This window comes from Chaetodon auriga, chromosome 21, assembly GCF_051107435.1.
Source record: "Chaetodon auriga isolate fChaAug3 chromosome 21, fChaAug3.hap1, whole genome shotgun sequence".
In the NCBI taxonomy this organism is placed as follows: domain Eukaryota; kingdom Metazoa; phylum Chordata; class Actinopteri; order Chaetodontiformes; family Chaetodontidae; genus Chaetodon; species Chaetodon auriga.
The window spans coordinates 17,236,980-17,256,179 of record NC_135094.1 but is presented as its reverse complement, the minus strand read 5'-3'; the positions used below and the strand labels follow the sequence as shown (position 1 = coordinate 17,256,179).

Genomic DNA, 19,200 nt, shown 5'->3' with positions numbered 1-19,200 from the left:
GGGAAATGGAGAGTCACAGTGGCTAAATATAGGAGGGATCAGTGGCCACTAAGTCGACTTGCCGGTCATTCATTTCTGCTGTCAATCCAACATTTGCACCAGTCTGCCATTAAAAGTTGAAGCGGCATCTGCCCCCAGTATCACCACAACACTCAAGCAGCACATGGACACATATTTACTGGCATGTGCTAATGTATTCATAATGCATCTAAGAGCTGGATGTCTACATTAAGTTCACTCTTACATAATCTTGCATGTCATTGCTCTTAATGGCTTCAACTCTAAAACACTGCTGAAGGACAGATGATATACACGTCAAAAGTCTTTTCTATCATTTACCAAAACATAAACACTGAATAGAAAAGTGGAGGTACAGATGTTTAAACCTTCCTTTCATTTCCATTGTGAAGGTTGAGATGGACAAAGCATAATCGAGTCATGTGGGCCACGAGGGTCGAGCACTCACACAAGAGCAGCACAAGCCGACAATAGCCAGGGACTCCAAGATGCCGGCAGTGCCCACAATCCAGGTGAGCCTCAGAAACAGGATGACCCCCAGAATATTCTGGAGGCAGGGGAGGTAGACACCCATGAAGGTCCCCATCTGAGGGCTCTGCAGAGGGAGACAGACAGAGTAGAAAAGAGATTAACGTGTGCATGTGGGGGGTGATCAGGGATAGAAAGGGGTAGGAGGAGATGGGAGATGAACATGAGTTGAGGATTACAGCAATGCTGGCAAATATGAGCAGCGAAAAGACAGGATAGAAGAAGATGAGAGAAGGAATAAAAAAGGCATATTTAAAGGGGAAGTCAAAGGGGAACAATAAACTCCATACGTGGTATGAGTCAATTCAGCTAGTTTCACAAAAACACAATCTTGAAAATCTCTTTTCCTAGTTGCAACACAATGTACAAAGTATGACCATACGAACTACTGAAGTGTGGTTATTTAAGATGACATGAAAAACACGCAGTGCAGCCAGTAACAATAACACTGCACCCAATCGACATATGTACATACACAGTGTTTCTATGTGAGACTAGTGAAGGTCCCGATTCGTTTTCCCCATTCTCAATAATAAAATTACAAGCTGCGTTTTCTCAAAATCTCTTGACAGGGTAGCATCTAAAATGCAAAGCAACAGCTGCCACGGTTAGCAATATCACAATGACACAACATGAACGTCTGCTAAAGATGTTCGATATGGTTTAAGACTTACATTTCAGTGACACAGGCATCATATATAAACCACTCTATACTATCCTGTAACCAGTCACAAAATGTATCGAAGATCCTTCACAGCTTCCACCCCAAGAGATAGCATTCCTTGCAAAAACACTGCAGTTTCGCAACAGCATGTAAAAAGGCACAGGCAGCAGGAATATATTAAACTTTTCGGACAAAAAAACACTGAATGTCGAATCGATCACCTCCGACTTACAAGCAGCTACCTTTTTAGCCATCTATCTCCAAATGGACAGCACGAGTCCCACTGGTCCAGACAAAGAGGGACGGCAACGGTGTCAGCTTAATTCTTTACCGAGATGTCCCTGCAAGCCAATGGGAGGTGCCCGAGGCCTTTTTTCATGCAGGGGACAAGATGGAGCAACTGGCATGGGACTGAAGCTGTGGTCACAGAAGCATGTATCTGCTGCATGGCAGCACTGTGGCTACATTTCATTTTTCTCTTCTAGGAAACCAAAACATGAGCATCGAATGTTTGTAGAGGACAGACAGCACAAATGGACTGCGGAACAAGGCCAACGTACGAGCTTGTGCTGACTCATAAACAGGAAACAGTAGGTGCAGGACTGCCTAATGGACTTTTATCACTGTTCTCTCAACCAACTCAAAAATGACTGTACTATATAAACTACAGCCTTCAAAATAAAACTGCTGCTTCAAAGGAAGCTTGTTTTATAACTACAGATTCCACTACTCCACCGGTAAGATTTGAGAGAGTGGTTTCTAGATAAAATTCACCATCAAGGGTGCAATTATTCAGCTTTTACTGAAGCAACACAAGCTTACTGACTGGATTTGTATTACCTAAAGATGCTCAGGTTTGCATACACTTCCCATGAAAGATCTGAGGATAAAACAAATGGCAAGGGCTTCATCTGTCCAAGACCCTGTCATGTAATGAAGTTCAGTGGGCGAACTGTTAATATGCAACTGTACAGTACACAGCTGTACTGTATGTAGACAACCTCACAGCTCCGATACAGACATTGTATGAAACAAGGCTCTCTGCTGTACCTTAACAGCTTTCTTCTTGGGCCCCTCATCATCCTCAGCCTCCTCATGCTCCTGGGCCCCCTGAGTGAGATTGGTGTAGTTTGCCAGTTTATTGAGGAGAGATGACACCATGGGGTTGCTGTCCATCTCCTCCTGCAAGAGAGTGAAGATTTTTTTCAACATGCTGAACAAATTTATTAATTGGTTTAAACTTTAAACTATAAAATAATGTTAGATTTTGCAAAACACTTGAATTTGCCCTTTGTGTGGTCAGTTAGCATATTCTCCAACAGGAAGAGAGAAAAACTCTTCCAGGATCAAAATGAACAGTGCAATATTGAGTGAACTGTTCAAAGCATCTTAGAATAGCATGGCTGGGTCAACTTCAGAAGCCGCAGTGCCTAATTGATCCCATACAAGGGCCAGTGACCACAGAGCGGCAAGGTCTGCCAAATGGCAGAACAAAGCACCTGGCAAAGGTTCAGCTGAATCAACTTGAAGGAATGCACCAGATTTAATTGCAAATAAACTTCATGATTGACGCATTGTTGAGCACAGACCAGATTGGTACTTTCACCGCCTTATGCACTATTTATTTCGTTCACCGCAGCGTACCCTGATGCTTGAGCGTACTGTGCATTAATGAATGGTTTGAGCTTCGTAGGCTAGGTCAAATTTAAAGCTGCAGGAATAGTTCTGCCAGTGAATATTTACTTAAAAAGGATATTTATGTATTTATAGCTTCTACCCCACACTTTGGGGTTTCTCCTTCACGGCCTATGACCTCTTGCCAAAACAAATCACAGTTACCTCGAAAAGGGCCATGTTGGTGCCATCGTAGCTGTTGCCTTTGTCATTGTCTGTGTTGTTGATAAACGGACTGTTTTCCTTTGGGACGCCATCACCTGTGGAAACACAACACAAAAGTAGCGTAGGTTTAAAGAGCCATGCAACCAAATCAAAATATGGGTGGTGGCTGGCAAAGAAATCCACTGTTTTCACTGTCAGCGTATTAGCAAGTGTGCGCTTCTTCAAAGGACAAGCTCCCTCTGTGTTACACGGCTGATGAAGCAAAGGCTGTCAGGGTTTGTATTAGGGATGTCACAATCACAGTTTTGCACCATAATGCTAACCCTTTTCCAGCCCGAGCTGTCTCTCTCCATTAGTCACTATCACAAATAAAACAGAAATGCCCAAAAACAAATCGTAAAAGAAAAAAAAAGAAAGAAAGTGGAAGTCCTCTGAAAAAGAACTCTTTATCCTCCAAAGCTGAGGACATTTCTTTGAAAACAGTGAAGTTATATTTTTCTATGCATTTTTAATGATTCAGATCATTTCTCATAATATCCATCAATAATTCACACCTAAGCTTTAAAAGGTAAATGGACTCTTGTTTTATGGAAGTGAGCTAAGGAAAAAAAAAAAAGAAACACACTCTGAAAGCACCAATTATTAGAGAATTTCTGGCAAATGATAAAGCTTTTTTAAAAAACTGTCTTATATATGTCTTAGATACAGTACCGTACAGTGGAAGATAATAATTAATAATTATTGTTTATATCATTAATGTAAAACCCCTAAAAATACACATAGCCTGCTGACAGAACAGCAAGCCACGAGGTGAGTTATGTCAAACAAATAAAAACAAAGACAAAAATAAAGCAAATGAGAAGACAAACTTTGAGAAAACACAGCACCAACAGTACACATTCAAGAGGATTTGGGTTTACCAAATCACAATCTGAGCCCCACAAATGATCATCATTGTTGTGATGTCTGGCCGCCATATTCCTAGTATTTCATGTAAAGGATGTCCTCAACCTGTGATGCTGAGACAACTTGAACAGATTCTTGTCTCTTTCCATTTAAAAAACCAAAAACTTGATTTAATGGCACAAATTTGAAGTTCTGATGTAGAAACCAAACTCCTCTTTTCTGCGTCTCCACTTCACCAATTGTAACACATACAGCCAGTCTACGTCCCACACAGCAGCCGAGCCATCTTCAGAGACAACATTCTAGCACCACACTGTGAACCACACACATGTGTCTGTGCTACTGGGGTCTACACTGTAACACACTGAGCAAACGTTTTGAATGAACACACAGCTTAGCACGTTGGGGCTAAGACACCTGACGTGCTGCAGTCCAGAGCATGTGTGCTTCCCCTTCCTCCATCATATGAAAGACAGAAAAGCCTCTCTTGGCTTCATTCACATGTAACTGTGTTCATTTGCCTCCAAATGAAGCAGGAGGATCAATTCATTTATTTCCCATAATCGGATTTGTTTCATTTTCCCTATTCCCTCTTGGGGTTCAAAAGAAGCCAAAATAAAACAACCTTCAGGCTGCTGCTGATGATAGTGAGCAGGAGAAAGTGTCAGCAGCTGAAGTGGTTCCCAGTTCTGCTATGCAACACGGGTAATAATATAACTCTGCTGGCATAAGCCTCAGCAAAACAAACACACAGACAAAAATGGTGCATTGTGCTTTATAGGCAATAAACACTATAAATAAAAGCCAAACAATAAAACAATAAACATAAGGTTCAAAAGGAATGGAAGAGGAAAATACAGCAGAGGTGGTGAGTGTAAACCTCCTAAACTGAGGAGCAAAGAAGTCCATACCAGAGCGCCCACAAAGACAGCAGAGGACAGAGGACAGACAGCAGCCATTCCTACAACCATGTTTTACAGTCAGTCACCAACAAATGAAAAATCCACTACTTTTAATGACATTCAGATGAGAAGCCTCTTTGCCATCCCATACTGAACACTGTATTGTACTCTGCTGATTAGTCGATTCTGCCTGGAAGTCCACGCTTGTATTTGAAAGTTAATTTTTACTTTTATCAAGAGTCAGTGAAGAGTATGTCTTTATACCTACTGGGCAAAATATTACTCTACGCATGATTACTCTATGATTACTTTAATGAATGATCCATTTACCTATAAACTGAAACAAACCTCCCAGATTGACTAACTGACCCATTCAAAGTGCTTTGTCTGATGAACAATTCAAAATGTAATGATGTTCACTTGACAAGAACAACGAAACCAGAGAACATTTTGGATTTAATAAAATCTGAAGATCGATATTCTCTGCTGGGTCTTCCTCATTCAGCCTACTGTGGGGATTTCATGGGTAACTTTTCCTGCCTGATCCAGCTGCAGGGGGAATAAGAGGCTTGCAGCGTGGCTTAGCCCAGCGGTAATCATAGGGAAAGTCACCATGTCCTTGTACTGTATAGCTCTTTAAAACGGAGTCTGAGTGGGACAGCAGAACATATTAGATGAGAGCACAGTGCTTCAATAAGATGGGATAACGTGGAATGAATTTAACATCATGACCACTGTACTGCGAGGATGCAGCCAAGGGTGAACCAACCTATCAGTTATCGCTTAGCTCGGTATGATGCTACACACTGCAGGTAATCATTGTCTTAAATGACACTGGCTAAATCCTCTTTGAGGCCCGGTGGCAGGCTAAAACTGGCAGTACGGTTTCCAAATCAGGTGCGGTTTCAGCTTTTAGATTGTACCCATGTATATAAGGGTGTTTAGAGGTCAGGCAGGAAGTGAACAGAATTATTGAAATCACCACCAGGTCACAGTAAGTCTGACGGGACACCGAAGAAAATACTTTGTGGCAAAGTGATCAAATTATTTGTTTCAATTTGAATTTCATTTGCATATCTCTGTCATTTTTTGTCAAATGTGCGATGAAAATGTCATCACCCATGGTAACACGGCCAGTGAAAGCTGGGCTCTTATGACCCTTCAAGCTACAAATACCTAAAATGGCTGATGTGTGTCACCAAATTTTGTCTCACCCCCATGTCATTAAATCCTCCATTGACCTCAAGCTGCACTTGCACATCGCCATCCCACACCAGGAAAAGGTGCCAGCAGCCACAAATCCTCCCAATAGATGTCAAGGACTACTTATTGTGGTCATTGTTGAAGATTATGGACTGAAGAAAAAGCACAGGGACAAAGAACAACAATTCTAGGAAAGGTGACGACGACCGATGTCTGCGTGTGTCTGTCAGTCTGTCTACATATCATCCCAACTGTTGTTCTGTAAATGTCAACATGAATACGTGTGTGTGTGTGTGTGTGTGTGTGTGTGTGTGTGTGTGTGTGTGTGTGTGTTTTGATGTGCTGTAGCGAACAGTCCTGGGGGACATGGTCCACATTCATTTACAGTAGCAGTGACAAGACTCCGGCCTAGTTAACAGATGTTAGCCTCTGTGCACATTACACATATTGCTATTTATCTTGGTCTAATTCACTCTGCTTCCTGGAAATTCACCTTAATGTCCTCCCACTCAATGTGACTTACAAATATCTGGATGTGATCAATAAATAACTGAATGATCAGTGATGTGGTTTGGATTCTGTTCGGGTTGGAATATGGGGGAGAAAAGGTTGAGATCGTGCAGAGCTAAAATAACTCCTTCAGCTCCATCCAGCTCTGCCTCCCCTGAGAAAACCAGCTCCTTTATGATGACTGACCAGGTACGTACTGTAAAAGATGGCAGCCTGCTCTTTGACAGCATAACCCATCCTGCATTGCCTAAACCCCTAACATCAGCTGTTCTCATGTCAGTCCAGGAATGCTGAAAGTGCACTGCGCTTACAAACTCGTTCATAAGGAGCAAATGATGTGAATGCACCTGGTGTACAGGAGAGAATGAGAGGGGGTGAGTAACACTGAAGATGGGGACAGTGTGTGTGTGTGTGTTTTTATAATGAATGCAAAAAATGTCTAATGCTTAAAGCCCAACAGTGTCTCCAGCTAAAAGGATCTTTACTGCGTCAGACTAATCCTGTGATTCTGCTGCATGTGCACTAAAATGTACATATGCTGATATGGAATCTATCTGTTCTATTTTGGACACTTAGACATAAATGAGTGGACCTGTACTCTAGAGAATCCCCCATTGCTTCTCAAACAACTGCAACTGTTGAATAACATCAAACCTAAAACTACACTGAAGCAGTGAACCTATATTTAGAGGAAACAGTGAGTTAAAAGTCTTTGTGTAGACACTGTGTACTGTTTGGCAGTAAAAGAGAGCATGCAGGGTTACACTGCATCTCCTTTATGGAGTTTGCCCTGTAGTCAACACATGCATTGAAGCATAGTGGTGACCCAAACACAAAACCCCACGGCCGCTCTAGACATCACAGTCAGTGGTCAGTGAAGGTAATCCAACTCTGAATAATAAAATCTGGTACCGAAGTTACACATTTTGAAAGGTGATGCTGTGCCTTCATTCTTAATGTAGTATTGACAGGAGTTAGGAATGGACACATCCTAATGCATTCAAGGCAACATACCAACTAAAGCAAGTGCTCCAAGTTAACTATATCCTATAAAATCAAATGGGAAACAAACCTACATTACAAGTCCTCTGATTTATTAGGAATATTCATATTCTGACAGTTTACTTTAAATGACTAGGAACAGACAAGATCTTGATCTTTTAGCGAGTCACTCCAAGTGTGCAACAAACTGATGAACATCTAGAAGATAAAGAGCCAGATATTTTGCTGGGAATTGGTAGAGACCAAACAAGAGCTAAAAGGTGCCAGGTGGCAAAAACACGACTCCAAATGCAGGCTACAGTAGTTCCTGTTCTTCAACGACTGCTGCCAATAGTGTGCATGCACTGTAAACAGGAACTTATCTTAAAGATGGCCTGAACGCTATTATTTGACCTACATAAGAAGTGCTCCAATAACTCTACGAGTCAACTTTGAACTCCAAACAACCTACTGGTCTGTCTGTAACAAAGGGGGAGAGGGGTGAAACCTCTTGTGTAATTGCTGATGAATGAATGCAGGTGTATTTGATGGTGAGAGCTCTGTGTTTGTGTGTGTGCACATGTTCTACTTCTGCAGGTGGCGAGGGGAGTCTCCCTGCGCTATAGCGCATTAGGTGACCCCTAAAAATGTGACATTGCTGGAGGGAATACAGTGTGTAAGTGGCACTGACCAGACCAAACTAAGCCAGATTCAATCAACCCCTCTTCAGTAAAAACATGAATATCGACTTCTCCCAAAGACGCCTAAATACGATGAAAAATATGGCAGCTATGCAAACTGCCTAAACTGCATGGAGGTTCAGCTGGAGACAATTCAGTTAAATTTCTGTAGCTGACATTTATTGAATTACTTTCGTTTTATATATCACAGAGATGTCAAGGGAAGCTATGTCCTGTATTCATTTAATTAAAAATGTGTTCTGTACCAGATACAGCATGTTTCATGTGGCCCAAACACAAAAGCATAATTCTACAGAGAAAAGTGAGAAATGACAAGCAGTTTGAGCATTCTACCTCTAATTGATTGCACACTTAATAACTAATAATTCAATGACAAGTTTTTGGCCAAGACAATGATATATGGTTAGAGCTGTCACGCCATCAAAAAGCATACTAGTCTACTAAGGAAAGATAAACATGGAAGTACCAGAGTGAACAGCTCCCCTCCATTATCATTTTTTAGTCAAAGTCAGGGCTTGCATTGCAGGATAAAGTGCAGATGGTTTTGAAAATCCTCACTGCCGCTGCATGACAGACGGCCCCCAACATCTGATACTTAAAGAGCATTCTTTTACATCACAGTCAGGGATGTTACATAAGGGAGTGGGATTCCCTCACCATGTCACAGTACAGTAGAAAGTAGTTATCTGTCAGGACAGCAAAAGCCTGAATATCACATTGTTAACTGCCCTGCATCTGCGTCTGTTTGTGTCTGTGATCACATCCCTGGCTAAAGAAGCTGTGCAGAAGCTCGGGTTAAAGTCAGATTTCATCAGCACTCTACTTCCTGATTGGTACAGATTCACCAGCAGGTATATTGAGGATGTGCTAATGGTTAGGCTCAGCCACTCTGGTCACTGTGGTAATAAATGACCATGCATCCTATTTATAACCACTAAGCTGCACACTGTGACGACGCTGTAAGCTGCCTAACACTGCCAGAGTTAGCCCATGGCTCATTGTACCAAGAAAAAAGAAAGGGAGGGGAAAAAGAGCTGTAGGAGACAGTGGGAGTCCAGAAAGTACAGGTCAAAATCCAGTTCCTTTTGTTCAAGGTTAAAATGAAAAGAAAGGCACATTTACATCACACAGCGATGGCGGTATAGTGGTCAGCACAGCTGCCCTCCAAGCTGATGACCAGGTTCGATTCCTGGCCATCGCATATTGTCTGCCACTAATTTCTCCTAAGGGGGCTTAATACAGCGATATCTCAGCAGCAGGAACAAAAAAGCGAACTGACTTCATTGATATACACTTTGGCATACACTTCGTCTCACTGCTGGACAGCATCATACTCGGGGTCAATTCCTCAACTCTAATTGGCAGAGTTAGTGCCATGCCTTGCACAGTGATCCATACAAGACCACAGTTCATCCCAACATCATGACTTTTGAGTCAGTGCTTCCCTAACAGCAGAAGTGTTGCAAAGCCATTTGCAGTTCATACATCACCTAAACAATTTACACTAAATCTAGGACATACCACAGCACAACACGCTAAAGCCTCCCTTGCAAGATTTCTCTTTAGTGGAACAATTTATCTTGAGTAGGAGAATCATTACACAAGACAAAAAAAGTACTTCTAATGCAGGTGCACTACAGAAAACCCATCAATAAAACAGCCATCCTTATGAGCCACTACTATTAAAGAAAAGCTGTAGAGAACAAAAACAATGCACACATATCCACATCAACATAACCACAACTTCAGAAAATCTTACCCTTCCGTCGAGAGCCTCCCCTCTGCTCCATTCTGAGGAGCTGGGCTAAAAAAGGGGGTGGAAGGGAGGGGGTCCTTGTGGTGGTCCCTGGGGAACTCCAGTAACGGGGGTCCAAAGATTAGAGATACGAGTGAGGTGCAGAAGTCAGGAATGCTGCCTGTGCTGTGTGGATAATGTGAGGATCAGCTATTTCTGTGACAGTGTTTGTGTGTGTGTGTGTGTGTGTGTGTGTGTGTGTGTGTGTGTGTGTGCGTGTAAAAAGTGGCCTGTGACGACGGTGTCAGCGACATCATCCATGCATCACAAAGCACTCTCACCCTCCCACCGACAGTCCCACACGCACGCACACACACACACCTCCCTTCCCTCAACCTCCCTGAGCTTCTGATCCCTGCCAAACACACTAACTCGCATGCGTGTGCGTGTTTGAACACACACACACACACACAAAGGGGGCGGAGCAAAGAAAGGGAGGGAAGCAGAAATCAGTCTGCAAACAGACAGACAGCTTTAGGGCAGAGAGTGACAGTGGCAGGAGAGGGAAGGATGGATGGATGGTTACACACACACACACACACACACACACACACACACACACACACACACACACACACACACACACCGGACAAACAAGAAGGATGACACAGCAAGTTGAAAAAAAGTCAAAAGTCAATGCAAAAACTGACTCCTTCACAGAAAGCACATTTGTGAGCTCGTGGTGTTGAGAGAACACGCAGCAGTTGTGCAGTTTATCCTATTTCAAACTGCAGGAGCTGCCTGAGTGAGCAGTTTCATTTACAGTCTGACCTCCTCACTGTCCTCCAGGGTGCCAAAGGTGCACACGGTCAATCGATCAGCAAAGCACAGGGAGCACAAAGGACAACACAGCTAGAGGCTATAACAACATACTGTGTTTTAGAGGATATGGAGCCATGCAATCACTCGCTTCTTTACAGGAGTTTTCATTTTAACACTATAATAACACCATTACAGGAAACCTAGACTGAAGAGACTGGGTACCCCAGTGGCACTGAAATAAAGGATCATTTTTATTGTCCAGTCATCTGTCAACTGTTTTCCGGATGAATCAATTAACAGTTTAGTCTACAAAATGTCCTTAAAATGACAACAAAAAGCTGTCACAATTCCCCAGAGGCCATGGTGAGGTCTTCAAACCCAGTGAGGGTTTGGCATTATTGTTTGACAAAATGCTATTATTCCACGGCTTCCCAACTGATCAGTGGGAGTGAAAATCTGGAGTGACATCAGCATATTTCAAGGTGAAATGATTTGATAATCCATTAGCTTCTGTTAGCGAAGAGGTTAAACGCAAATGCTAGCCTGTTAGCCAGCCTCTTGGCACACAGAACACTTACTGCTCATGTGCTGGGAACACTTTGTGTGGATTTATATGGCAACACTAAGCTTATGTATATGTAGTGTAAATATATGTGTGAGTGTGCGCGCGTGCGTGTGTGTATGTGTGTATATATAGTAGGGTTATCAAAAATGACGTCTGATTATTCCTTCTGAAAAAACAGAGTTTCCGACTGGGACTGGTCCACGTGTTCTGGAAGATTCAATGTCCCATATAAACGAGAGAAACTCCAGTCAAATGTCATCTGTGATTATGGACCCTGTTTTTCCATGTTTTCTTGTCAAAGTGACTACTGGAAACAACAATTTTTGAAGAGTTTTTTCAGTACTGAGCGAGGGTGCTGCAGCCATCAGCCACGGAGCAGGCTGCAAAGCTTGTGCACCCTCAGTGTACGTCCACTCAGTGTGTTCATTTTACCACTGACAGGCTCAGATTGTTATCCCAAGTGTCTGATTACATTACAGAAAGGATGCCCACAGAGATAGACCTGTTTGTCCGATCCGTGTTGTTTAACCAAAAACAGCCGCTGCGTCACTCTGGCCAAAGCCACCAGACTCCATTTACAGAAACAGTCATTTTATCATCATAAAACACACTTCATTCAAACCCAACAGAAACAAAATAAAACTCACCAAAACCTTCTTGGTTTGCCTTTCACTGTTCCAACAATCACCACCAACTCTGGTTAGGTCGAAATTAAAGCCTTAATTCACTGAATTGGGAGAGGAGTGTGAGCCAGGGCGGACATCAGAGAAGCAGTGGGGGAAAACAGCGTGTAGAACCACCGGAAATTTCACCGGAAATTCTGACTGGAGACATTTAAATATGTTGGACTTCAACAGATCTTCATGGCAAAAAAACAACAATAATTACCAGGTAACAGAAACTCCTTTTGTGAAATGCTTTTTTTTTCCACATTCAAATTCAAATCGAATCAAATCAAATTATATATTTGATTTCATTTTATTCAATTTGAGGATTAGGTTTAAGATTTGAATACTTATTTTTGACTCTTATCAACACTGCCTAGACAATGGCAGACCAAGTTCTGCCCCAGTCATCACCCATAGCTTTGGTGAACCTAGTATTCTGCCGTCTACCTTTGTCTTGGCTGCACACTAATCTGTCCGTCTAAGAGCATGTGAAGTGGGCACTAATCGCTTAACCAGATTAGGCTAATCCTGAACTTTTTATAAAACACAGTAGCTTAATTTCTGCTGCAGTCTTCTGGCCACTGGCTGCCTGTCCGTCAGGTGAGTGTCCTTCATCACCGAGACATAGTGGCTGTTGGACGTTCAGCAGAGACAGGCAAAGCATGGTTCTGGTTCTGGGGCCGCTTATGCAGCTGCACCGGCCATCATCAAGTTCTTTTTGACTTTATATTGTAGGATTTCCGACAGCAATTTATAATAAATGATTTAATTACTTGAGATTAACTACAGAATAAAACACTGTGAGTCCGCCCAGCTTTCACCCACCATATGAAGACAAGACTGAACATCAGCTGCCAGTGTCATTAAACTGACAGATGTGTCAAGGCAGAGCTTAAACAGGGGCTATCAAATCACACAGTAAGAAGGATTTAGTAGTATCAAGCTCCACTTGGTTTGATGTCAGATGGCTGCTGTTATAGTTTGTGTGTGTGAGTGTGTGTGCGCATAAGGGTCTGTATGCCGCACTTTATTATGTCCTAAGCCTTTAAACCCTTCAGGTAAACAACACTGTCTGTTACGCAACACACGGCATGGGCGGGAGAGGAAGGATGGACAAATCAGGGTTATCGACAGCATGTACTTGTGTCTATATAGCCCTGAGGCTTTACTGGATACTTTTAAACATCCATACTATGATTGGAGAAATGGTTGACAATTGATCTGACTGACACCAGTTAAATGGCCTGAGTGGAGAAGAGCCTATCAGGACTATGTTGGAGTAATGATGTGTCGACACAGCTTACAGGGCAAAAATTCAGTTTTTATCGTGGAGTCAAATCAGATTTTAATAATACTTTTGCATGTATATAAGACGAGGACATGAGTGCGGAAGTAGTTGAGAAAGTGTGGGAGTATGGCAGAAAGAAAAGGACAAAGAGGGGTCAGCCAAGGCTTGCGGGATCAATGTTACTTAGTGGCACTTAAACCTGGATCCTCACTGCCAAGTGTAAACACGAAGCATTAGACGAGTGAGAAAAAAGTACATTAGGAACAGATTAGGCGCTATTAAAAAAGTCATTCCACTGTCACCACTGATTACAAATGCAATATTCCTGTTTTTGAGCTGAGGCAGGAACTGAGCCTTAATGCTCTGCAATTTACTGGAAGAAGAATCACCTTCTAAAACAAATGCATTTTCTAAATAATTCAGGACTGGACAGGAGTGAATGAATGAAGGTCATGAACATTTGTAACTGTATATTTATCCAACTAAGATTTAATTGTTGCAGTTTTATCAGAGACTGACATTACAGTTTTGGAGATTCTCTGAGGTTGAATGATGGAATCCTTTTCTATCTTGACACATTTGGATTTACACACATTCAACATTTAGCATAATAATTAACACAATAATTTGTTCTGTTCCTAATATTGCACCTAAAACCTTTTCTTTTTTCATGTCTGCTTTTCTCTTGCATTTTTCTTCCCAATTGTTCTGACGAAAAGTACAAATGAATCATGGTCATATGAGAACAATGAAATCATGTGACTCACTGGCAAGCAAACCCTTTTCCCTAAAACTACAGAGTCAGCTTCCAAATAATGCTAAGTGGTCATTCATGACACACACACATAGAAAAGTAAGTCCACCCTTCTCCAGATGGTGTCACTATCTCACAATTTGAAGCAAACACTGTGCACACACACACATACAAAGCTCCCCTAATCACACTTTGACTCTGAACTGCAGCTGTAGTTGGCAAGCTAAACACTAGGATTTCATCCTAAATCACTACAGACCATCCTCTAACCCCTCTCTAATAACTCCCAGTGTCCACTGTCCAGCAAAGGCAATTTAGAGGGATACGACGGGCTCTGGGAACCAGATGCTGGTTGAACTACCAACATCTGGTTCTCAGAGTATGAATATGTTTAGTACAAGGACAGTGAAAAGTATAGGTGAATGCCTGCTCACTGTTTCATTACTCCCAAAAATTCTACTCATTTTGCAACAAATGTACAAATTCTTCTCTTTGGGAGGCTATACCAGAGGCCTGCCATGCAGTAAGACCAGCTGTAGAGCTATAGACCAGAGATCAGCTACAGCACAGCACCTCTAACGAAAGACACTTCAGCAGAGAAGATAATTTGCATCTGGCTACAACGAATCATGGTGACAGTATAACAACCTGCAATTCCCACATTGCACAATTCGCTCCTTGTCAGTGATGTGGCTGGTAAATAATTAGTAAAGAAACCATCTCCTCATTATTTGCTGGAGACTTAGCGTCTGTCTTACCGGAGATAGAGATGGTACTATAAAAGCCAAGGCTGCTCAGTGCACCTGTTTATATCCAAAACCACCAGCATGGGTGTGCTGTAATGCCTAAGTGTGTTGCCTCACAGCTGATAATGGAAATACAGGCACATCAATAGCATTGACCCAACACTTAGCTTTGGAGAGAAGGGCTGCTAACAGCTATTGTTATTGACCACATCCAAGGGTGGGGACATTTTATAGCTATTAAAATGCAGCTTGGTTCAAACCAGACTTTTACCAAAGAGCTTCTTTAATCGTGTTTACTGGTTTGCTTATGATTGGAACAACAAAGCATCATGTCCACTGACATCAATCAGCCACGTCACACCCATAATACTTTTGGTTGGACGTCACTATAACAGACAGCTGCACTGTCGGGCTTGTAAACATGGTCAAAAGACAGAGACCGTGGAGTCGACCGTGTTTGTACAATCAGTGAACCTATGCAAATAAAAACCATAAAAACCCTGACGGCCCCATGCAAGCCTACAGTGAAAAAACACATAGCGAGGAAAGAAAAAGGTGTGTGTGTTTATTGATGAGGGCTTATCAGAGACAGCACATTGAGAGCAGGGAAGCAGCGGGGAGGAGATCACTGAACAGGAAATAGGAAGCAGCAGCCAGAGAAAGGATGACTGTCTGACTAAAGCATCTAATCAGCAGGGATGGAAATTTTCACTTGGTTCAAGGATGCAAGGCTGTTAACTGCTTTTCAGCTTTTCTCTGTACTGTTACTGGTGAAGGTCTGACAGAGGTAACGGCTTTATGAGGCCTTACTGTGGGCTCCTCTATCTCCCATGTCTTACCAATTCTCAGTGCAGTTTACATTTCAGCTTCAGTGTTTAGCAAATGTTTGAGGTTTAACAGGGGATGGTTCTTATTGTCGTGACAGTCATTTTTCCTTTTTATTACACAACACACTAAGTATCAGGTAGAAATTTTCATTTTCAGAGCTGGCCTTGATAAAATATGCATTATATGGCGTTATAAATCATATTATTTTATGTCCCAGTCCTTCACTCACTCAGCTAAGAGACATGTATGTGGATGCTCAAGGTGATTTTTCTGCTGAACGATCTAATCAGTACTGATATCCTAAAGGTTTCCCAACGAGTTATTTGGAGAATCTATTTCATTAATGTTTTCGTGACCCACGTATGTGTTGAACTACTGACATTGAACAACAGGGTCTGATTATGCTGCTGTGTTGAAGATGGAACAAGCAGAACTGAATAATGTAGCCAACTCAAACACAGAGTTGAGCAACATTGTAGGGTCAGGCCAGACACACGCTGCAGTATAATTAACCCAAAGCAGAGGTTCTAAACAACTCTGAGAAGTCTGCAAGTGCCTGAAACTGAGACAGAACCAGGTTCATACATGCATCTTTATGTCCTGACTGTCATACTTCCAAATTATTAGATCTGACTTGACTGAAAGCAGTGTTCCATTGACAGTAGGAAGTAGACACAGGACACACAGGAGGGCTCCCCCACAATCCAGAACCATCTGAGAGGTGTAGTAATTCAAACAGGTTGATTGTATCTGCTACAAAGCTATTCCTCTTACATCTCACAATTCATTTCCTGAGCCTATGTCCAGTATTGATCAGATCAACCTGACTGGTAAATTGGGAGCTTCTTTCCCATTAAAACATTACAGTTCAAACAGTCAGAACACAGACTTACATAGAGGCGTGATCACAGGTCACTATGGTCCCACACTGAGGAAGCTCTCGCTGAATCATCGGAGATTCTGAGAATCTCCCCTCTGACAAACAGTTACTTTATTTTAACCATTACTAATGGATGCTTGGTAGGCAATGCACAGGAAGAGTATTTGTCCAAGAGTAGTACAAGTTTTGACAGAAAAAGACAAAAACTGTCTTGCAGGAAAAATACATAAATGAATGAGGGATGTCAACAGTCAACCCTTAATTGGTTAACCACCAAGAACTCACTTTTGACTGGTTATGCATGTCAGTCCATAGGTTAATATGCATATACACACACGGTGTGATGCACTTTGGTCCAAGGCCATCACCCAGTTGGTGTGCCGAATGATTAAGTCCCATATGTAGAGTGGCAGAGGGCGAGGGATTCAAAGGAGTAGTTTGGTATGGTAAGAGGCTGAGTACGTTATACCATCGAGAGGTACTGTGACTAAACATGCTGAAAAATACTTTGAGGGGAAGAGGAATGAGCTAAAAGACCAGCTATCCAAGGCAGACAAGCTAGCTCTGACCACCAACCATTGGACAGCTCTCACAAACAAAAGCTACATCACAACCACCTGTCACTTCATCAATGCTGACTGGGAGCAGAGTGTCTGTTATCTGGTAATCATCATTTTTTAGTCCAACACATTTAGGTCTAGTCTCCCGATTCTGTGACTTAAGGGTTCAAGGGTTGGATCGGCGGAAAGATGACCAAAGAAGGTTTTGGTGAATTTTTTATTTTGTTTCTGTCAAGTTTGAATAAAGTGTGTTTTACAATGAAAAAATTGCTGCTTCTGTAAATGGAGTCTGGTGGCTTTGGCAAGAGCGATAAAGTGGCTGTTTCTGGTTAAACAAAAAGGATCTTATGCTTTGACAAAAAGGTCCATCTCTGTTGGGATCCTTTCCGTAATGTAGTCAGACACTTAGAATAACAATATGAGCGTGTCAGTGGTAAAAACAAACACTTTCAGTGGACGTACACTGAGGGAGCACAAACGCAGAGAAGGATTACATTGCAGCCTGTTTTGCCTGCAGCACCGCTGTTCTTCACTTAGACACAAAAATACGGGAACATAAGAGAAATTCTGGTCAAATATTATGTGTTTATGGGCCCTATTTTATGAGTTAATGACTATCCCCAACATGAATAGTGATTAGATTAGAGACTAAATTATTAGTTGTGGACAAACTTATAAGTTTTGATATAACAGTCCAAGTGAAATATCATTATTGTGTGAACTGTTCACAGTCGACCATGTGTTACTCAGCTAAATCAAAAGAAACTACTTTAAAAAACAGAATTCTAACCCCAACCTCAGACTGCCATCATGCTCGTACGACCGCTTGCTGAAAGCATACTGCACGTGCTGCTTGTGGAGTACATCTAGTAATATGGGCAGCATGCAGAATGGCGTGCAGAGTTAACAACATAATAAGCAGAGAAAAAGAAACAAAATACAGACAGCCACATGCAGGCAACAGCTTTGAACGAAACCAGACCTGCCTGGGAAAAAAACAGGAAACACATGTCTGGGACAGTTGGGCAAACGGACCAACAGACAGAGGCAGCAATGCCCCAGGCGCTGATCACCTGCTCAGCTTCAGCTTAAACACTCAAACAAAGTTGCATTTTACCATAGCAGTTCTGCCCTCAGCTTTGAGCAGTTTCGTCTGAATAAGACTCCCTGTGTAGCACCATGAACAGAGTAAGGCTCCAGCATGGTCAAAATTTGGGCTTAGGCATATGTCCATACTTGTTTCCACAGCACTGTTGTTTTGATTCCCACAGCAGTCATCTCCCACAGAATTTTTGACCATTACACTTGCTCTCGCTCAGACACCCTCCCACTCCACCCACTCCCACAGAGATTAGAATCACTCCCCACTGCAACACTGTCTTCTGCCTCCTGTCTGGCCCATGCAGTACAGAAAAAGACACAAGGGGCCCTTATAAGTGTTTTTGATCTAAATAATTTCTAATGCAGTTGTTTAATGAGCCACGTTAGATGTCATGAACTAAAAAATAAGCCTTAATAAAAGCCTTTAAAAGTGAAAAGAAACAGCTTCAGTTGAAGGCCGTGTGATCTTGAAGTTATGGATTGAGTTCCCAAAATGAACAGATGGAATCCTTACTTTCAAAATAGAACCACTGATGTAAAAATGAGGGGTAAAATAATGTGAAGGAGGGATTTTTAAGGCAAACAATTCTCGGAACAATGCTTGATACTGATCCCCACGATGCTGGTATTTCCAGAGAAACTAACAGATTAGTTACAGTACTCAGCAGTACAGAGACTTTCAGCTCAGTTACACACAGTGTGCTGGCACTATCACACTGCTGCAACAACAATGAACTGGCTTTCGAATGCTTTAAAAAGTGCAGCTGAAGTCGAACACAATGTTTAATAAGTCGAGTTCCTCTAATGTGTTTCAATGCAGTTTAATCTGGATACACATAAAGAGCAAAAGCAAACACTTTTAGTGGATGTACACTGACAGAGCACAAACGCACAGAGGGATTACACTGCGGCCTGCGTTGCATCTGCCAGCTGCAGCGTTTTTAGTCGATACTGGAAAAACTGTTGTCTCTATTAGTCTCTGATTAGTCTCTAATCAGATA

At 42.1% G+C, this 19,200-nt stretch overlaps 1 protein-coding gene across 7 annotated transcripts in view; it reads right to left on the bottom strand.

Annotated features, from left to right (window-relative positions):
• Positions 1–19,200, bottom strand: part of slc12a7b (solute carrier family 12 member 7b) — a 54,297-nt gene that overhangs the window by 19,739 nt on the left and 15,358 nt on the right. For 6 of the 7 annotated variants that reach the window (XM_076761138.1, XM_076761139.1, XM_076761141.1 and 3 more), the window contains exons 2-4: positions 3,050–3,144; positions 2,261–2,392; positions 467–613 (exon numbers count right to left, since the gene is read on the bottom strand). In XM_076761138.1, the coding sequence (XP_076617253.1) occupies positions 467–613; positions 2,261–2,392; positions 3,050–3,144 (374 nt within the window). Of the gene's footprint in view, positions 1–466; positions 614–2,260; positions 2,393–3,049; positions 3,145–10,011; positions 10,170–19,200 lie in introns of those variants that run through there. The other variant, XM_076761143.1, reaches the window with a different exon arrangement.